Below are 19,664 nucleotides of genomic sequence, written 5' to 3'. Positions count from 1 at the left end.
CCTGTGCCTAAAGGGGGTACAAGAAAACTGGAGAGGGGCTTTGGACAAGGGCCTGTAGGGACAGGCCAAGGGGAATGGCTTTAACCTGCCAGAGGGGAGACTGAGATGAGCTCTTAGGCAGAAGCTCTTCCCTGTGAGGGTGCTGAGGCGCTGGCACAGGGTGCCCAGAGAAGCTGTGGCTGCCCCATCCCTGGCAGTGTTCGAGGCCAGGTTGGACACAGGGGTTTTGAGTTTCTTGCCCTTTCTTCTCCCCCATCACACTCCACCATTTGCTCCAGGGCAAGCATTGCCACAGGAGCAAATTATTGCAAGCTGTGTGCAAAGGTTGGGGTGGAGCTGGCAGCACCATTGCTGGTGTGCTCCTGCCTTGTGACCACGGCAAACCTTTCCCCTGCCGGCATGGAGGGGGCTCTGCAGGCAGCCGCCCCCCAGGAGCTGTATCTCGCCCCATCCCAGTCTATACACTCTGGAGGGCGGCTTGGGGCGGCCTCGGCACTGCAGATTAGGCAGGAGCAGGCGTATTCTGTTTTCTAGGAAAAAGGGGATTTTGTGGCCAGCTTTGTTAGGGCCATTGAAGACTTTCCTTTGTGTGTCTTTGCGTTTGAAGTTCGCAGGCTGGTGGCTGCAGACTCGCTGGATGTTCTGCTTACACAGATGACATTTTTAACCTTAGAGGTTTGTGCCATGTGGTCCAGGCCAGCCCACAGGAAGAGCCAGAAACTTCATGTAGGAGGGGTAACGCTTCCTACCTCTGTGTAAACAGCAGTTCCCCCCAGATGGGAAAAGCCATCCCAGCTGTAGGGGAGGCAGGGGCCATATTCCCGCATGTGGAAGCAGGATGAGGATTTCCCACAGGCCTTGCTATCAGTCCTGCTGCTGCTCTGCTGGGTAGCACAGCTCTCCCTGGCGCAGGAGGGATGCTGAGGGCAGGAATGCGTCTGCAGGGAGCAGCAGTGAGGAAAGGCTTGTCACTGGGAGCTGTGATGGAGCTGATGGAGAGGAAGGTGGCTGGTGTGGGGCTCAGGCCACAGAGCTGCTCATGGAAGATGAGGGGACGTCCCATGGGATGTGTTCCAACGGGCTCTAGCACTGAAGAATGCCAGAAGATGATTGTTCCCGCAGGCTGGGAAAGAGCCGCTGTGCTGTGTGTTCACTGCCATGGGGAGCCCAGAGCCTCAACTCAGCATTGCCACTGGCTTCAGCGAAAGGAAAAGCTCCTCCCGCTCCCTGGGTCACTGGGGCAGCTCACAACTGTGATGACTGCAGTGCTCAGCGGGTGTTGCCGGTCCCAACTCAGCTGTGATGGTGACAAGAGGATGGCTTTGGTGACCAGCCCCGTGGATTGAAAGGCTGGCTGAGGGTGGCCAGCCTGTGGTGACAATGGCTCTTGCTGAACGACTTTTTTTTGCAGAAACATTGGACATTGGACACCCCTGTCCATGTCCTGCTGCTCATCAGTGCTGGAGAGCCTGGGGGCTGATGGGGAGGGGGGCAGGTTGCTCTGGTCCCTGCCTGGCAGAGGCTGCCACCACCAGCTCTTGTTAAGGGCACTGGGAATGCCTGTCAGGAGCCCACATACAAAATCCTTTTTAGAGGCACCTTTTTTCCCACCAGATGACACAGACTTTGACCATTAAGAAATGAACTCACAGCATCAATCTGTGGTCATGAGTAGCTGAAACAGGGAAAAGGGTCGGGATTTGTCTCAGTCTGCCCGGACCTGCTTTGTTTGGTACCAGGCCCTTTTCACAACCAGTGTGTGCAGTCCTGCTCTCCTGAATTAGATGATAACTGAGGGGAAGAGAGAGAAAGAGGCGTTTCAGTGGCGGGAGATTGATGGCAGGTCAGCGGGGCCAGCAGAGGCAGGAAGGTTTCCGTAGAAAGGGAGAGGAGCTGCAGATGCTTGGAGCGAGGGCTAATTCCACCCTAACTGTGCCCTGGCAACTCTGAGGAGCACAGCCTGCAAACGCATTGTGCTGTCCAGGTTTGGAAAACCAAACAGGAGTGAAATCTATTTGCTCTGGTTTAATCCCCTCGACGGAGTTGCAAATTAGCTTCAGGCTTCCATGGGGTGTGTTTATGTGAGCCGTAACCTCCAATGCTCCCCAAGGCGTACCCAGGCCACATTTCTCAGCTTCTCTCGCAGGGTTATTTTTGCACGTGCAGCCACGTTTTCGTGCTGGGATGCTGCAGGGATGGAGGGGTGGGGTGGGGGGAACCTGCTGTACAGGCCTGGGGCTGGCCCCAGGCGCATCCCGCAGGTTTCGGGTACTTTGGCCAACTCACTCCTTTTCCCTCCTGACATTGAGAGCTTATTTCCGTCACACCAGGACAATCATATTCCTTTTCTTACTGTTAGATGGTTTTCTGCTGGATCTAGAAGTAATGAGCGAGCAGAGAAGATTATACCCCACGTGGAGCCCTGCTGCTTTGTCTTGGGCAGAGAGGTGCAGGCCTTTCCCCGTCGCCAGCACAGCCCTCCAAAGGTCTTGCTTCCGCACGGAAAAGCGGAAGAACCACCAGAAACTGACTGTGGAACCGGTGAGGCTTTGTCTGCCTGCTCCACGCTGCAAGGGGCACAGGCCCTGAAAACCTGGTGGGTAGAGGGGTAGCTTGGGCTCTGCCTGCTCTGGGTGTCCCCCCCATGGGAGCTCGAGGGGTGAGCCCCGGGGTAAGCTGGCCACTGGGGGTGACACCGGGTGCCGGTGGGTACCAGGGGATGAGGAACTCCGGGAGCCTGTGAGACACTGGGGCGTGTGGAGCGCCGGGATGCTGAGCCCCGGGGACGGGATGCGGGATCCGGGGGGGTGACGTGGGGTACCGGACAATGCGGGGTCCGGGCCGTGCGGAGCAGCGGGGCAATGCAGGGGCGCCAGGGATGCGGAGTCCGGGGGCTGATGCTGAGCCCCGGGGGTGCGGACCCGTGGGGCGGGGTCCCGGCGATGCGGTGCGGGCCCCGCGCTCCCCTCCCCCGCCGTGCGGCGCGGCGGGCGTGGAGAGGAGGAGGAGGAGGAGGAGGAGGGGCTGCCCAGCACGGGCAGGGTTAAAGCGCCATGTAACCGGAGCGCGGGGCTGTCGGGGGCCGGCCGGAGCGCGAGAGGCGGTGAGCGGCGGCGCGGCCCCGCTGGACGGCGCGTCCCGCCGCGGCGCAGGTGAGAGCGGGGACTGGGGGGAACCGGGCCGGAGCCGCGGCGCATCCTCGTGGGCGGCTTTGTTGTACGCGGTGGTGGCGGCGGGGGACAATGGGGCGGGCGGGGTCGCGGCACCGGGGCACCGGAGGGCGGCGGCGGGAGCGCGCCCCGGGCCCGGCCGACCGCGCGGCCCCCCCCTCCGTGCTCCCGGGGTCTCGCCCCTCCGGTCCGGGGCCACCGGGCGGAGCGGCCCCGCCGCCACTTGTTGCCGGCGCTCGGTCCCGGGGCGGTGTTGGGGTCGGTACGGCCCCAGCCCCGGTCCCGGCTCCCGCCCGCTCCCCCGGCGCTCGTCGCAACTTTCGGGAGTTTCCCGCGGAGGCGCCGCTGTCGCGTATCCCGGGGGCGCGTCCCGGGGCTGTCACGGCCGGGCTGGGGGTACTCCCGGCGCCCCGGGACGGGCACGGGGAGCGGGGCGGGGGCAGAGCCCGGAGCCGCAGGGGGAGCACAGCGGAGCCTCGGGTCCCTTCAGTGAAGAGGCAAGCGGGGCTGCGGGGCGGGGAGGGCTCGGGGGGGTGTTCCCCGGGCCGGGGCTCGGTTTGGGCTTCCGGGGACCGGGATGCGGCGGCACCGCTGCCGGAGCCGAGCACCTTTTGTTTTCGGTTCTGGGGTCGAGGATCTGTCAGCGCATCTTCTCGCTTCTCTGTTCGCAGGAAAGCGGCTCCCGCCGGCCACTCGGACGTGAAGCGGCGCCTCCCCGGGGCGGAGCGGAGGGGGCGGCCGGGGCCCGGGCTCAGCTGCTGAGGCACCGGCCCAGCGGCAGGTACCGGCCCGGGGGAGCTCTACCGGCATCATCCTCCTCAGCCGGGTGCAGGGAGAGGCAAGGGAGGGGCATCAAGGAAGAGGTCTGAGCTCCAGCCTGGGGCACGAGTCCCTGGAGCCGGGAGAGGAGCAGCGGGTGGGAGCAGGTCCTGGGGCTGCCCCGGTCCCCGGGAAAAGGGGACACAGAAGGAGCTGAAACGTGCTGCCCCTGCAGCAGGACTTGTGTTAACTGCCTCTTAACTGCTTCCAGTTTCCTAATTTTTAGTGAAATGAGGGGGAATGAGCCAAGGGGGCACCCTGGGGAAGATGGGGGGAGGCTGAGCCCCCACTCTGCAGAGGTACTTTATCGCTCTCTACAACTACCTGAAAGGAGGATGGAGCCAGGAAAGGGGGCACCCTGGGGAAGATGGGGGGAGGCTGAGCCCCCACTCTGCAGAGGTACTTTATCGCTCTCCGACTACCTGAAAGGAGGATGGAGCCAGGAAAGGGGGCACCCTGGGGAAGATGGGGGGGAGGCTGAGCCCCCACTCTGCAGAGGTACTTTATCACTCTCTAAGACTACCTGAAAGGAGGATGGAGCCAGGAGTCTCTCAGGTATGAGACTAGAGGAAATGGCCTCAAGCTGCACCAAGGGAGGTTCATACTGGAGATAGGAACAATTCCTTCCCCAGAGGTGCTCGGGCGTTGAAACAGGCTGCCCAGGCCAGTGTTGCAGTTACCATCTCTGGAAGTGTTCCCACACCATGTAGATGAGGCCCTCAGTGCCATGGGTTAGTGGTGGCCTTGGCAATGCTGGGGAACGGCTGGTTGTGATGATCTTAAAGGTCTTTTCGAATCTGGTTGATTCTAGGATTCTCCAGAGCCAGGCAGGGGACATGGGGACAGCGAGGTGTCATTGTCATCACTGTGTCCTCTTGTGCAGGGGAAGGATGCAGCAGTAACGGCTCTGGACAGGACCTGGCACGGCTGAGACCCTCCCGGCCGGCGCGGAGCCCCCAGTGCCCCCAGCCCTGCCCGCAGCACCCCCGGCCCGGCCGCTCCACGCCGGGCACGTCCCGGGGCAGGGGCTCGGGGGAGCCGGCGTGGCCCCTGGCAGCGCGACGAGGCCGAGATGAGCATGGTAAAGAGCCTAGAGCGGCTGGAGCAGCGGCTGGCTGTGATGGTGGCTGCCCAGGAGACTCCTCAGGCCTGGTCTTCACGGGGAGAGGAGGGGCCGGTTTGTTTTTTGTTTCTTTCCTTTCATCCGAGCTCGGCTGCTGAGCCCGGGGGTGGCCGCGCAGCGCTGGGGCAGGGGGGCAGGAGAGGAAACAGGGGGAAATGGAGGGAAGTGCGGGAGCGCGGGAGAGCCGGAGAGGGGCCAGGCACAGGAAACGGGCAGGGGAGGGGAGAGCCTGCCCTTCTTAATGAGCCAAAATGGGCTCCCTTTCTTGCTGAGCTGCCAGCCCAGCAGCTCTTTTCTTCCCAGGATTAGAGGGAAATGCTCGGTTTGGGGAGAGTTAAAGGGCATTTGTGTGGGGGACAGCCCTGAGCCAGCCCGGAGGGAGCAGCCCTGGCCATTGGGGTCCTTTATTTCTTTTTGTTATTCAAACAGGGCCTGGGTGATGGCTGCCATCCCAGCCATCCCGTAAAACTTCCAGCCTTTTGATATGCATGCCCCTGTCTGGAGGCAAAGTCCTGCGGTCTCCCTGCCAGCTCCCCACCTACCCGGAACAGCACCTGATAAGGGCCAGGCTGTTTTCTCAAGAAGGAAAATGAAAGTGGGCCCAGCCCCGGGCTGAGGAACAGCCCTGGGTCAGGGGCAGCAGGGTTCAGGGCAACGGGGTCCTGAGGCATGGTCTGCGGGGCAGAATGTGATGCCTGGTAGGTGAGAGCAGCCCCCCTGCCCGCACTGGGGCGCGGGCTGCTCCGCAGGCTGGCTCTCGAAGCGGTTAATGCTGTGGCATGGTCCTTTAACCAGTTTGGCAAACCTTAAAGAAACTGGTATTGCAAAACTAGGGCGGGATCCGGAGTCAGCGGGTTCATTGTCTCGGTGGGGTACCGCTGCAGGGCACATCCCGGGCACCAGGCAGAGCCGGGCCGCCGCTAGCACCGGTCTCTTGGGGAGCTCAGAGCATCCGAGCTGGAATCCTGCACGGTTCGAGTCTTGGTGGGTTCCCGTAGGAAGCGTGCGGCTGCAGCGCTCGCCTGTGTGTGTGCAGTGCATTGAGCAGTGCAGACGCTGCCGTGCTGGTTTTCTCCTCCCGTGAGACACAACATGTGAGGGGAGCGCTCTGGTTCTTATTATTTTCGCAATGCCCTGTGCACATGTTGGTGTGCGAGGGGAGGCGAGGACAAAGAGCTGAGCCTCCCTCCCGAGCGTGGTGAGGCTTGTAGCGATGGCGGCTCCAGGGGGTCAGTGGGAAGGACAGCATGGGCTTGGGAATGCAGCTTCCTTCCTTGGTGCTAACGCAGCATCAAGAAGAGAAGGGGATGGGAGTTGCAGTCCCGCTGTCCCGACGTAGGTGCTTGTGAGAGCGAGACTTTAGCTTTGCAGTTTGGGTCTGGTGTGATGTGATGTTCCCTTTCCTGCTTGCTGTCTGAGGATGGTGATGGGATGTCCTCAAGTGATCTGGGGTGGTGCAGCTGGAGAAGCGCACGGTGTGATGCTCCCGTGGGTGCACTGCTTGCTTTAGAATTGGCAGAAAGAGCTCCCGGAGCATGCGGCAAAGCTGAGCTGGGCACAGCTGGTGCTCGGTCCTGGCTGCGTGCCTTGGGGAGACCTGGCTGCTGCGTCACCAGCGTCACCAGTGCAGGGCTGGTGGGGATGTATCACTGCATTGCCAGCCAGGGCACACCGGGCAGCCCCAGGCTGAGAAAGGAAAAAGCCATTTTGAGGTGCAAGTTTGAATGTCCTGGGTGGGCTCTGGCTCTGTCTGGGGCTGCCACTCAAAGGACCAGATGCAAAGTTCCCATGAAGGGCCTGGTGGGGTTTGAGGATGCAGATGTTTGCAGGGCTGGGAGGTGGCCTTGCCTGCTCCTGTCCTGCATGGATCTTGCCAGGCTCATGCTGCCCCATCTCCTATCCTCAGCCTCTCCTCTGGGTCCTGCTCACGCTAAGGGAGCAGCACATCCTCTCGCACCTCGCTGTGTGGGTTCCCAAGGGAGATTCTCTGTATTTTGGTGGGATTGTTCATGGCAGCACTGCCGCTGGTGAGGGTTGCTGCTGCACCGCAGCCTGGAGAAGGGAGCAGAGCCCGGAGGGGCTGACCTGCCTGTGCTGCACCGCATCGGGAGCATCTGGGGCCAGGACCGGCTGCCCAAGCCAGGGCAGCCCGGCGAGTCCAGGCAGCTCCCAGGAATTGTTCACTGGCTCTGGAGCAGATGTGCTGCAGCCGTGGGATTTCTGCACACAGCTGTGGGGCTCGGAGCGCTTTTACACTCCTGCTGGTGCCGTTCCTCTTGTCCCTTTGTTGGGCAGATGTGTGTGGGGCGCAGGCAGGACGTGCACCGGGGGCTCTGGCTATGGAGGTGGGTGCTGGTCACCTGCCTTCCTTCATGTCTGGGTGTTAGCAGGGTTTTAAGGCTGCCTTTGGCATCTGGAACATCAGACCCCGACTGTTCTTTGTTTGCCAGAGGTGCTGACAGGCGATCTCGAAGCAGATCTCAATTGTTAGGGAAGCAGTTGGAGGCGATGCTGAGTGAGAGCGGTGGGAGGGGGCCAGGGCTGGAGCCTGGGGTCTCTCTGGGGCTGGGGGGGATTGGTTGTGTCTGGTTCCAAACAGGGCTTTGGATGGGTTAAGCCTGGCTTGCTCCTTGCTCGCTGAGCTACGTGTGCCTGCAGTGCCGGTGCTGGCGGAGGGGCAAGTTGCAGCACAGACCCATAGCCCAGCAATGAGGCAGCTTCGTTAGCGCGGTCCCGGGTGCCTCTGGGAGAGCCTGGGAGCTTCCACTTCCGAAAACAGGATCCAGGGAGGGCAGAGGCCCCTGGGTGCCGGTGAGGTGCCGGGGACACGTGGCCGGGCTCTGCCTGCGCTGCAGCAGCCCCCGGTGCACGGGACACCGGCACAAGCGGGCGCTGCCGGTGCCGTGGGTGCAGAGCCCTGCCCCGGGTGAGGCCAGGGAAGGGGCAGGAGGAGTTTTCTCCCTTTGGGGGAGTTCAGGTCGCTGCAGGCGCCAGGACTTTGCCCCCCATGGCGAGCTCTGCTGTGTCCTGAGCGCCCGCCTGCTGCGGGGTGCAGGGCACCACGGGGGTGGTGGATGTGGCTCGTATGCTGGAGCCCGTGGACCCTCAGAGCCCCCGCGTAGCTCCCAGGGCCGCTGCGGATATGGCGCCAGTGAGACCCCTGCACAAAGGGCAGAAGTTGTGGCTGGATTGCAGTGCTTGCAGCAGGGGCTCTGCCTGCCCCGGGGCTTTCTGCATTCTCCATTTCCTTTCTGCTCTGGCTTCCACAGGCGACCATGAAGAAGGAGAGCAGCCACGGCCAGGAGGAGGCAGACTGCAGGGCAGAGCTGATCCTCCTCAACGGGGCCTGTACCAGTCCCACCAGTAACGCCCCCCCCATCATACGGGAGACAAACAGGAAGCCCAGCACTCCAGGTGAGTCTCGACGTGCCCAGGGACACACAGGGATGCGTGAAACCAGGGATGTCCCAGGCACTATCCCGGGGTTGCAGCACAGCGTCCAGGTTCCCTCCATGACTCCGCCGGGTCTTTTCTTCCCGGCTGTGCATCCACGAGTCCAGGCTGCAGCAACAGCAGTGGTTGTGGAAGGGTGCCACGCTGGGGTGCTGGCTCTGCCCCTTGATGGTTGGAGCCCTTGGAGTAAGGGAGTCCTGGGGATGCTCAGGTCATGGTCCCCACATCCCACCTCTTGTATTCATAAGGTCCTGCTTTTAAAGTGGCGACAAGCCCTGAATAGCAGGAGTAAGGTTTGCTTATGGCTCAGGAGCAAAAAGGCGCATAAGAAGGTCCCTCCCTTCCAGCCTGGGTGCAGGTGGGGGATCTGGGACTGCTGCTCTTGGCAGCCCCGCGATGGGCAGCCTCGGGGATGCTGCTGCTTGTCTTCTGCTCTCGGCCTCATTTCTCCAGGGGGAGGCTTTGGTCTCTTCAAGTCCCGGTGTGCTGCCCGGAGCAGTGGGGGTTTGGGGTGTGCTGGGCATGGCTGGGGAGGCTCATGGAGCCTGAGGCTGCTCTTGTCCCTGTGCAGATGCTGCAGGCCTGGGGCTGCCATCGCTGGAGAGCAACAAGAAGGTGAGCAAGGGAGACCCGGCCAAGGAGGAGGAGGGCCTGTCCTGGCCGCTGGCTCTGGCTGAGGTGCAGGAGGCAAGTGCTCAGCAGGACCCTGGCGCCAGGGCTCTGTGTGGGGACCCTCGCCCGTTCCCCCCCGGGCTACGGGAGCAGCCCAATGGCAGATGTGATATTCATTCACAAGCAGAATATTTGTTTGCATTGTTCAGTTCCTGCTGTGCTTTATGCCCCAGCAGCAGTGTGGTGGGGGTGATGCAGCGATGCCCACGACGGGTTGCAGCAATGTAATCGCTGTTATGCTGATATTGTCTTCAGTTGATGGACAGAAGCATCTCACCCCCTCCTCAGGGTGTCCTGCTTTTGCCTGCTTTGGGGCTGGGTCCCAGTTTTGCGTTGAGTAGGTTGAAAAACCCCCAGGGGATTTTCACTTGCAAAATCTCTTCTTGTGCTGAAGCTCTCTTGTGCTGCATGCAAGAAAGCCCCTTGGGTTGTGCTGTTTGGAAACTGCAGCTCCTGAGCCGCAGGGAAAGGGCTGCCCTGGTGCCTCTGCAGGGCTGGGGCAGGAGGGAGGTGGAGGGAGGATACAGTCAAGGATGCACATGATGGCTGGAAACAAAGGTGATGCCATCAGCTGCTGGTGGGATGCTCTCCCAGTGCCAGGGGCTGCAGCAGTGAGTGCTCCTGAGCACCTTATCATGCCATCAGCAGAGATGCTGTGAAGTGCAGGGGCTCAGCCCAAGGGGCTTCCCGCAGCTGCCTGCGCTCCTCTCGCATTCCCCATCCATCCCCAGGGCGCTGGTGCTGCCGATGCCAGCCCCAAGGGGCACGGGCTGGGGGAAGGCATCTGTGCCACATCCACACCACGTCCTCTGCTCTGGTTGCAGATGCGGCCCCGGGGCAGCGCGGGCTGGGAGAGCAGCCTCCGGCAGAAGCCCCCCGTGCGCCTCATCTTCCAGGCAGGGCAGACCCGCCAGGAGATGAAGATCAAGGAAACCAACAGTGTGGAGCCCCCCCGGGACCTGCCCACCCCACTGCGGGTGAGGGTGCATGGGGCTGGGGCTGCCCTGGGGCTCCCCTGGGATCGGGAGACCCACACTGCTGCCGTGCCCTGCCCAAGGCTTCAGGCACGCTCTGTGCCTCAGTTTCCCCTGTGCAGCGCGGGGGGTGTGGGCTGCTGCTTGCCACTGCTGTGAGCCGGGTGCTTTGGGGTGAACTGGGGAGAGGAAAAGGGAAGGGAGCAAGCGCTGCACTGTTTTCTGTGTGTCTTGAGAGCAGAAACAGAGCACTTCTCCTTCAGGTGTCCCAGTCCTGGGCCTTTCCCTCCATTCCTGGTGCCCCCCTTTCACAAGTTCCCCCTCTCTGATCCGTGGCTGGGGGTGACGTGGGGCAGGTTTCTGCTCCCGTTCCCCTCTCTCTGCGCTCACACTCTCCTGCTCCACCATGCAGAGCTCCAAGCGGCGCCAGTCCACACCTATCTCCATCCCCACCATCGACCTCACGGAGGAGGACTCCCGGGACTCATCCCAGAGCAGCAGCACGCTCTCTGGCAGCAGCTCCCAGGAGGGCCAGAACGGCTCCACTGAGCTGGGGACTGAGGAGACCGAGAGCAGGGACGCGGGGATGGCACTGGAGTACCAGGTACGGATGGGTCCCGCTCTGCTCCTGCACCGGGGATGCTGCAGCTTCTCCCGCCTCCCTTCCCCTGCCTGCCCCTCCCTGTGTGCCCAGGCTGTGATGATGCCCTGGGCTCTGCTCCGGGGCTGCAGGTGGGTGCTGTGCAGGGACCGGCCCTGCCCGTGCTGCCTGTGGGGCTGGAAAAGGCTCCGAGGGCCCCGGAGACGCGCGCATGGCACACGCCGTGCCCCGCCGAGACACGCAGTTGCATGTGCAGGAAACGTTTCTGGGGGGGATGCTGGGTTGGAGCGGAGCTGCTGGAGCTGCAGAGAGTGATTCAGTGCCTGCAGGCAGCGGGGCAGGGCCCCGGCCTTGCAGGAATTGGGCAACTGCATCTTGCTGCATAGCTGGGTGCCTGACTGGGGAATAAGGCCGGGAAGGAGGGCTCTGCAGGTCAAGGTGACTGCTCCTGCGTGGGGAGCATGGTCCTGCCATGGTCCCTGCCAGGCTGCCTGATGGAGGCCCTTGGCACGGTCATGCCAAAATTCCCAGCTCTCCCTTTTGTTGTCTCTGTTTTGCCCTGCCCCATTTCCTGCTCTCCCCTGTGGGTGCCCTGTCCCCGGGGTGCAGCCGGATGGGCTGAGCCGTGAGCCCCATGAAGGGGCTGCCCTGTGCCAAGGAGCAACCTCAGAGCAAAGCCCTCCCTGCAGCAGCAGGATACGTGCATCCCTGTGTGCTTCCCGCATCCCTTGGCCTGGGCAGCGGCGTGCAGTGAGCTGGGTTCTCCCAGACAAACGCGGCTGTGATGGGCAATGGGACTGGGAGGAGTGGGGTGCTGGTGCTGGTGCTGGTACCGGTGCCGAGGAGGCTGTGCAGGACGCAGCACGCACTGCCCTGTGCCTGGCACTGCCAATGCTCCTGCAAGACCTTCCTGGGTGCAGGGCTGGCTCTGGTGCTGCCGGGGTGTGCTCTGCTCTTCTCCTGAGGCAGGGGATGCAGCTCCTGTGCATCCTGTGCAGAGGCTCGCAGGTGACCGGTGATGGGCACATGCGGTGGAGCAGCAGCGTGGGGTGCTCTGTGGCCATGTTCGGGGCTCTCTGCCACAGCTGCTTGGACAAAGCAGGGGGCTCAGTGTGGCTGATCCGTGTTGTCCTCTTGCCTTCAGGACGGGAAGGATTTTGGGATCGGGGAGCTCGTCTGGGGAAAGATCAAGGGTTTCTCCTGGTGGCCGGCGATCGTCGTCTCCTACAGAGCCACGGCCAAGCGCCCGGCGGCCTCGGGCATGCGCTGGGTGCAGTGGTTCGGGGATGGGAAGTTCTCTGAGGTGAGCTCCTGTCTGTGCCTGCCTTCACCCGGGCTGGAGCCCTCGTCCCTGCCCAGCTCTGCTGCCTGCCCTGCTCCCGGGGCTGCCTCGGCTCTGTGTGCGCCCGGCTGCAGCCTCCCTTGGCAGGGGCCCCGGTGGCTCCAGTGACAGCAGCCTGGGCACCACAGGCTGGTGACAGGACCCAGCAATGGGAACGTCCCCGGGGTGCAGGAGGGAGGGAAGCGCCGTGCCCGCAGAGGTGCGGTGCCGGCAGCGGCTGCGCGCAGCTCGTTCCATGTGTGCAGCGCTGCCGCTGCTCATCCCCTCTGCAGCTGATGCTGAGCATCCTCCCATGGCCCCAGAGCGCAGACAAAGCCCTGGGCTGTGGTGTGAGCTGTGCTGGGCGTGCAGTGCCGCAGTGCTGGGTGTGCGGCACGGGCTGCATGGTGCCGCAGGGACGTGCCCGTGCCCGGTGTAAGCTCTTGTTGCTGTCCCGCAGGTGTCTGCAGACAAGCTGATGGGGCTCGTGGCCTTTAGGCAGCATTTCAATCTGTCCACGTTCAACAAGCTGGTCTCCTACCGCCGAGCCGTGTACCATGCACTGGAGGTAACCGCAGCAGAGCTGGGGCCGGGGGAAGGAAGGTGCCCAGTGAAGCAGCTGGGGCTGGGCTGTCCCTGCTCCCATCAGATGGGGCTGATGGAGGCAGCCGGCTCATGGCAGGGAGGGCAGGCACAGGAGGAGGGTGCCTGGGAGCATTCCCAGCACTGGAATCCAACAGCTGCTGTTGTGCCGAGCCCTGTGCACGTGTGTGTGATGGGGAGAGGGCTGGGGACATGGCCCTGCCAGGCACGTGGGCCGTGCAGCTGCAGCCTGGCTGCTCCATGCACTGGGACCAGCCCCTATCCCATGGTGTCCCGTGGTGTCCTCTGCTGTCGCATGGTATTCCGTGGTGTCCCATGATGTCCCGTGGTGTCCTCTGCTGTCCCATGGTATTCCATGGTGTCCCATGATGTCCCGTGGTGTCCTCTGCTGTCCCACGGTGTCCCATGGTGTCCCGTGGTGTCCTCTGCTGTCCCACGGTGTCCCATGGTGTCCTGTGGTGTCCCGTGGTGTTCTCTGCTGTCCCATGGTATTCCATGGTGTCCCATGATGTCCCGTGGTGTCCTCTGCTGTCCCACGGTGTCCCATGGTGTCCTGTGGTGTCCCGTGGTGTTCTCTGCTGTCCCATGGTATTCCATGGTGTCCCATGATGTCCCGTGGTGTCCTCTGCTGTCGCATGGTATTCCATGGCGTCCCACGGTGTCCCGTGGTGTCCCACAAGGTCCCTCCTCTCGGCAGGTTGCCCGGAGCCGGTCAGGAAAGACGTTTTCCACAGCCCCTGGGGAGTCCCTGGAGGAGCAGCTGAAGCCCATGATTGACTGGGCACTCACTGGCTTCAAACCCCTGGGCTTCAAGGGACTGCGGCCGCCCAAAGCCTCAGGTGAGGAGGTGCCGTGGGCCGGGCACGGGGATGGCGCTGGCATTGCCGAGCCTGCTGGCTGGGTCCCCAGGTGACCCTGGGGCTCCTCAGTGTGGTCCCTCCCAGCAGCATTGCCAGAAGCCAGAGGAAAGCACCTCAAAGCCATCGCTCCTGGAAGTCAAAGACCAGGATGAGCCTCGAGCCGCGCTGGGGAGCTGCGGTGCTGTCGCCCGGTGCCCTGGGATGCTCCCAGGCCTGGAGGCTTGTCCCCAAGGAGCCACCTTTCCCTTGCAGAGAACGGGGTCCTGAGGAACGGGACGGAGGAGGTGCTGTCCCTCGAGCAGTGTCCCCCCACCAAGAGGCTGAAGACCAACCTCTGCACCGGCGGCAAGGAGCAGCGCGTGGAGGAGGAGCAAACCCGAGGTGCGCAGCGGGGAGAGCTGGGGGCACCGTGCGCCCTGTGGCGCTGGGGTACCCCTGCGAAAGGGCTCGGCTCTTCCCCTGGGATGTGAGCTTGGCTTCCAAAAGCAGGAGCTTTTATGGGCCTTACAAGGCACCAGCAAACCCAGCTGCGAGACACAGGCTGGGCTCCGTTGGTGGCTTAGCTTGGAAATGACCTTAGAGCTCTAGTTCTGGTGTGTCCGGCAGCGAAGGACATGGGGTTTGCACAGGAATTCCTGATACGCCTTTGCTGCACAATGCCCAGCGGAGCGGCAGCGGTGTTAAGAAAGAAGGCATCTGTATGTAGGGGGTTTGTTCGTTGCTTAAGGGCTCATAAAGACATGCATTTTGTATTTCCTAAAGAGCAAATGGTGTCGGAAGTTACGAACAACAGCGGGAGCCTCGAAGGTAACGGATGGTCCTCCCTTGGGAAAGGTGTGGGGTGATGGGCAAAGATCCTGGGTCCCTCTTTAGGGCTCCAAGTGGGAAGGGGGAACGTGCCATTGCTGCACGGTGCTGGGGTGCCCGGTGCCGATCCCCCCTGTGGGGCCTGCTCCTGGGGGAGCCTCGGCCACCTCCAGACCTGTGCTTGTCTGCGGCACAGGGCAGGGGTTCTGCTCCCCGGCCCAGGCTCCCTGCCCTGCCCCGGGCTCAGCAGAGCTCTGTCCATCCCTGTCCCGCAGAGAGCTGCTTGTCCTGCGGGAGGAGAAACCCGGCCACCTTCCACCCGCTGTTCGAGGGGGGGCTCTGCCAGACCTGCAGGGTAAGTGCTGGCAGGACGGGTGCAGGATCCAGCCCTGCCGCACGGCGCGGGAGGGGGTGACCCTGCCAAGTCCTGGCTCTGCTGTGTCCACCATGGGGCTGTCCCATGCCGTGTCTCCACTCGAAGCACCGAGGACGGGCATCCTCAAGCTCTCGCTGTGCATCAGAGATGGAGCAACTCCAGTCTCTCTTCACGCTCTGATGATGGATCTTGATCCCTTTGTACTTCTCCCGGTTCTCCTTTCGCTAGGATAGATTCCTGGAGCTCTTCTACATGTACGACGAGGACGGTTACCAGTCCTACTGCACCGTGTGCTGCGAGGGCAAGGAGCTGCTGCTCTGCAGCAATGCTGGCTGCTACAGGTGGGTCCTGGCTGTTCCCTGGGCTGAGCTCCCAGCGCTGCTCCTGGAAACGCAGGGAAGCGGGCTCGTGTGTGAGCCTGGGCAAGGGGCTGGTGCTGGCTGCGGTGCAGCACGTCCCGGCGCAGCCTCCCCAGCCCTGCTGAGCCAGGCTTCACCTGAATAACAACCCCCGGGAGGCTTCGTGTCAGCATCCCTGGAACCTGGACAAACCTCCTGCAAAACGTGGGGGGGGCTCCAGAGCTTGGCAGGGGAGACCCCAGGAGAGGCTGGGCTGAGCCGGAGGGACCCTGGAGGTGATGGGCACAAGCTGCTCTGGTTTGGGCAGGTGCTTCTGCGTGGAGTGCCTGGAGGTGCTGGTGGGCCGAGGGACGTCGGCCAAGGCGAAAGAGCAGGAGCCCTGGAACTGCTACATGTGCCAGCCCCAGAGGAGCTATGGGGTGCTGCAGCGCCGGCAGGACTGGAACACGCGCCTGCAGGACTTCTTCACCAGTGACAAGGGGCAGGAATATGTAAGGGCTGCGGCCATGGGAGCCCAGAGCGCTGGGAATGGTGGAGAGGCTCGGAATTCCTCATCCCTCTGCCTTGGCCCCACTCCTCCACCTTCACCAAGGGTGGTGCTGGGCTCTCGGCCATGCAGATGCTCCCCTGAAGGCGGAGGTGATGCTGGTATTGCAGCACTGAGGCTTCATTGCTGGCTTCGTTGCAGGCTGCACCCAAAATCTATCCGATGATCCCACCGGCGAAGAGGAGACCCATTCGAGTGCTCTCTTTGTTCGCTGGCATAGCCACAGGTGAGCGCTGGAAGAGCAGCACCGCACATGGGGGGGATCAGCTTCATGGCCTCAAACCCGTCTCTGAAGCCTTGGTGGAGAGAAGGAGGAGCAGGGCAGGGGGATCCCCGCCAGGAGGGCAGGGGCTCCCATTCCTGCTGGATAGGGCTGTGGAGGAGGGAGGGCATGGGAATTGCTCAGAGGTTCCTGCTGCGCCGGGTGCTGGTTTCGCTGGGAAGCGAGGGCTGTGGGAGCGCTGGCAGCACTGGTTTGACTCCGCTCTGGAATTGTGCTTCCCGGGTTTCCCAAGCCTGCTGCAGGAATGGGTCACAAAAGTGGTTTGCTGTCCCACGAGCCAGCCCTGTGTGACTGCCCCCTCCTAGGACACGCGGGAACGGCCGCGTCGAGCGTCTCTGCTGACGAAGGAGACCGCGAGACCAAAGAGAGCAGTGCAGCCTCAGACATCTGTCCCTTGGCAGGGTACCTGGTGCTGAAGGACTTGGGCATCCAAGTGGAGAAGTACATCGCCTCGGAGATCTGCGAAGACCCCATTGCCGTGGGCACCATGCGGCACGAGGGCAACATCACCTACGTGCACGATGTCAGGAACATAACCAAGAGAAACGTGAGCTGGGCAACGTGGCACCATGGCCGCGGGGGCTCACCCCAGCACCCCTGGGACAGGATTTCCCCCTGCCCTGTCCAGGAGGAGGGAGCCACTTCCCTGGCGTCTCCTAACGGAATCTGTCCACACTAGATCGAGGAGTGGGGTCCTTTTGACCTGGTGATCGGTGGGAGCCCCTGCAATGACATCTCCCTTGTCAACCCCACCAGGAAGGGGCTCTATGGTAAGGCTGCTTTGCCTCTGCAGGGCTGGGCTTCCCTGGGGACGTTCCTGGGGTTCGGAGCCACCTTAAAGCGCAGGGAAGAGGTTCAGCCCCTGTCTGCCTTGGTGGTGGCTCCCCTGCGAGCTGCAGCCCTTGGGGTGGCACCTGCTGAGCACAGGCTGTGGCCGTGCTGGTGGGGAGGAGGCAGCCAGGGCCCCCAGACCCGTGCCCCCCACGCCGCAGCAGATCCCAGCCTGCAGCTCCTTTCTCCCTTGCAGAAGGGACCGGGAGGCTGTTCTTTGAGTTCTACCACCTGCTCAACTACGCCCGCCCCAAGGCGGGAGAGGAGCGTCCCTTCTTCTGGATGTTTGAGAACGTGGTGGCCATGAGGGTCAATGACAAGCGGGACATCTCTCGGTTCCTGGAGGTAGGGATTGTGGCTGCAGGAAGGGCATCTGAGCCGGAGACACCTCCCGTGCCCTGCAGGCTGTGCTGAGCCGTGTGGGGCTGGCTCTGGTTTCCTGTGGCCCCTGCCTGATGTGCACCCCAGGAATCAAGCTTTCATCCTTGGCTCTGGGTCTCCTGGGGCTTGCAGCAGGATGACCCCAGCACTGGCTCCCTGGAGCAGGCTCTTGCTTCGCAGAAAGATCTGCTCAGGGCAGTGCCTGCTCTCTTATTTCTAGGGAGAGGGAGGTCAGGGCCTGGAGAGGACTTTTAGCTGGGCTGGCCATGGCTGTGGTGTGGGAGCCCATGGGGCCAACCAGCCCGTGCTCTGGTGTGGAGCAGGAGTCTGGGGGGCTACCTCCTTAGGAGGACTTGGTGTTCACTGCTGGTGCAGTGCAGTGGAGTGCGGCTCCATGCAGGAGCGGGCTGAGCCCAAGCCTCCTCTAACCTTGATTTTTGCATGTCTTTTGCAGTGTAACCCAGTTATGATCGATGCTATCAAGATATCAGCTGCCCACCGAGCGCGCTATTTCTGGGGTAACCTTCCGGGGATGAACAGGTAATGAACCCTTCGCTGTCCGTTTGACTCTCGCTGCAGCTTTGCTCTGTTTCATGGTGCTTGTGTGGCTCTTCCCTCCTTGGCCCTGAGCCCAGCTCCTGGGAGCTGAAGAGCTGCAGTTCCCGTATGGTGCAGTTCCCTGCAGTGATGTGCACATGATAATGTGCTTGTTAACGAGCAGGGATGAGACCGGGAAAAGCAGCAGCATCCTCTGCCCCGGACCTGGAGCCTGCGGAGGGAGAAGCGATGGGGTCAGCGCAGGATGCTGTGTGGTGTGTTTAGCTTGGGGTTATACATGATACACACATCCAGCAGCCTTTGTTTAAGATGCAGGCTAATGTGGGGGTGCTGTAGGGCAGCCCCATGCCCAGTGAGTGCTGTGTGAGGTTTGCAGGGGCAGGGGATGAACCCCAGCAGCCTCCTTGGCCAGGGCTGCTCGGTCCAGTGTGGTGCCTTAGGGAAGCTCCTCCAGGCTTTGTGCACGCCTCGGCAGCACCCTGAATTGATGGTAAAACACAGCAGGAGGACTTGGAGTAGAGTAGAATCCTACTGCTACCAGTCCTGTGCACCAGATACTCCTAGCAACAAAACCTGGAGATTTCACCAGGGAATGCCTCAGCCAAGAAAGAGATGGGGTTTAAATACTCCAGATTGTTTGTATTTAAATTGCCAGTATTTCTTGGAGTTCAAACTAATTAAAGCTGAGCGAGAGGCATGCAGGAATTTGAAAGTGAAATAGCGATTACCGAGGCTTTGTCATGTGAAATGGCACTTGGAGAACCTTCCTCTGATGGGAGCCCGGGATGAGCTGTCCCGGGGCGATGCTTGTGGAGGTGCCTTGCTGAGCAGAGTGGGCAGAGGTGTGAGTTCCTGGCTCCGTGTGGCTCCTGGGACAGCGTTGTACTGACCTCAGCCACGGCAGGGGCTGCGTGAGGACATGGCCATGGAGCTGGGAGGAGGAATTTTCCATTGTCTTTAGCGTTTGCTTTTCTCTCGCCGTGCTCGGTGCTGAGTCCTGGCTGGAGATTGCTGGTGGCTCTTGGGTTTGTTTTGCCTTTTATTTCTCCTAATCCAGCTTTAAAATGGAGCCAGTGGGGGGGGGGGTCCCAACCCCTGCCAGCATCTCCCTCCAACTGGGAGCTCTGCTGGGGGGTGTTCCCAGGGGCATCAGCCGCTGGGTGCACTGGTGGTGGTGGGCTGGGGCCCTGGGGCAGCTCCTGGACAGCTGTGCTTCTGTGCCCAGGCAGATGTGCTTGCACGGCTACACGAGGGGGGGGGGTTGGTTTGTCTGTGGCCATGGGAGCGGGGCTGCAGGTGTGGGCTCTGCTCCGCTGCCCCTGGGCGAGTGCCTCTGGCTCCGGGCAGAGCAGGAAAGACTGCATCACCTTTGCCAGATGCTTTGGGTGGAAGCAATGCACATTCGCTTGCTGCCACTGGGAAAGGAAATCAGAGCTGGTGGGGAGCACTGCCACGCTGCGGAGGAGCTTCTGCTGAGCAAGACTAAAACCCAGGCCGGGGCTCGAGGGATGCAGGATGGACGCAGATGGGACAGAGATGCTGTGTCCTGGCTGCATCTGATGGGCACCGGTGCAGTCACCAAAGCTCACCCACCCTCCTCTGCTCTGCTCCACAGGATCTTCGTCTTCCCCCTCCACTACACCGACGTCTCCAACATGGGCCGCGGTGCTCGGCAGAAGCTGCTGCGGTCGTGGAGCGTCCCCGTCATCCAGCACCTCTTCTCCCCGCTCAAGGATTACTTCGCCTGCGAATAGCCAGCCGAGCAGCCCTCGTCTCTCTGGTAAAGATGCACAGCTCGGCTGGAGGCGGGAGAGGGACGGGCCCATCCCTGCTCTTCCCTCCTGCAGGGAGGCAGCCTGGCCCCGCAGGGAGAGCCGAGGAAATGTCTTTAACCAAAGAACCTGGCAGGGTAACTTTTCTTGAAAG

General features: G+C 62.2%; 1 protein-coding gene across 2 annotated transcripts; it reads left to right on the top strand.

Moving 5' to 3' along the window:
• Positions 1–3,704: 3,704 nt before the first annotated feature.
• DNMT3B (DNA methyltransferase 3 beta) lies at positions 3,705–19,629 on the top strand. 2 transcript variants are annotated; one of them, XM_061441601.1, is made up of 20 exons: positions 3,705–3,951; positions 4,873–5,166; positions 8,382–8,526; positions 9,137–9,252; positions 10,062–10,214; positions 10,624–10,815; positions 11,957–12,115; positions 12,594–12,701; positions 13,434–13,575; positions 13,849–13,977; positions 14,359–14,403; positions 14,679–14,758; positions 15,008–15,120; positions 15,446–15,629; positions 15,827–15,911; positions 16,370–16,515; positions 16,648–16,738; positions 16,996–17,144; positions 17,635–17,720; positions 19,354–19,629. In XM_061441601.1, the coding sequence occupies exons 2-20, from the start codon at positions 5,062–5,064 to the stop codon at positions 19,490–19,492; spliced, it is 2,367 nt and encodes a 788-aa protein (XP_061297585.1). In that variant the 5' UTR covers positions 3,705–3,951; positions 4,873–5,061; the 3' UTR covers positions 19,493–19,629. The 2 variants fall into 2 exon arrangements, with proteins under 2 accessions (XP_061297585.1, XP_061297584.1); XM_061441600.1 differs by lacking the exons at positions 3,705–3,951; positions 4,873–5,166; positions 8,382–8,526; positions 9,137–9,252; positions 10,062–10,214 and having other exon boundaries at positions 10,601–10,815; positions 16,274–16,515.
• The last annotated feature ends 35 nt before the right edge of the window (positions 19,630–19,664 follow it).

Source organism: Pezoporus flaviventris, unplaced genomic scaffold, assembly GCF_033815535.1.
Source record: "Pezoporus flaviventris isolate CSIRO_AGI_PZ_B2104156 unplaced genomic scaffold, CSIRO_AGI_Pfla_v1 ptg000213l, whole genome shotgun sequence".
Taxonomy (NCBI): domain Eukaryota; kingdom Metazoa; phylum Chordata; class Aves; order Psittaciformes; family Psittacidae; genus Pezoporus; species Pezoporus flaviventris.
Note: the sequence above shows the minus strand (reverse complement) of the source record. Positions and strands in the feature narration are given on the sequence as shown.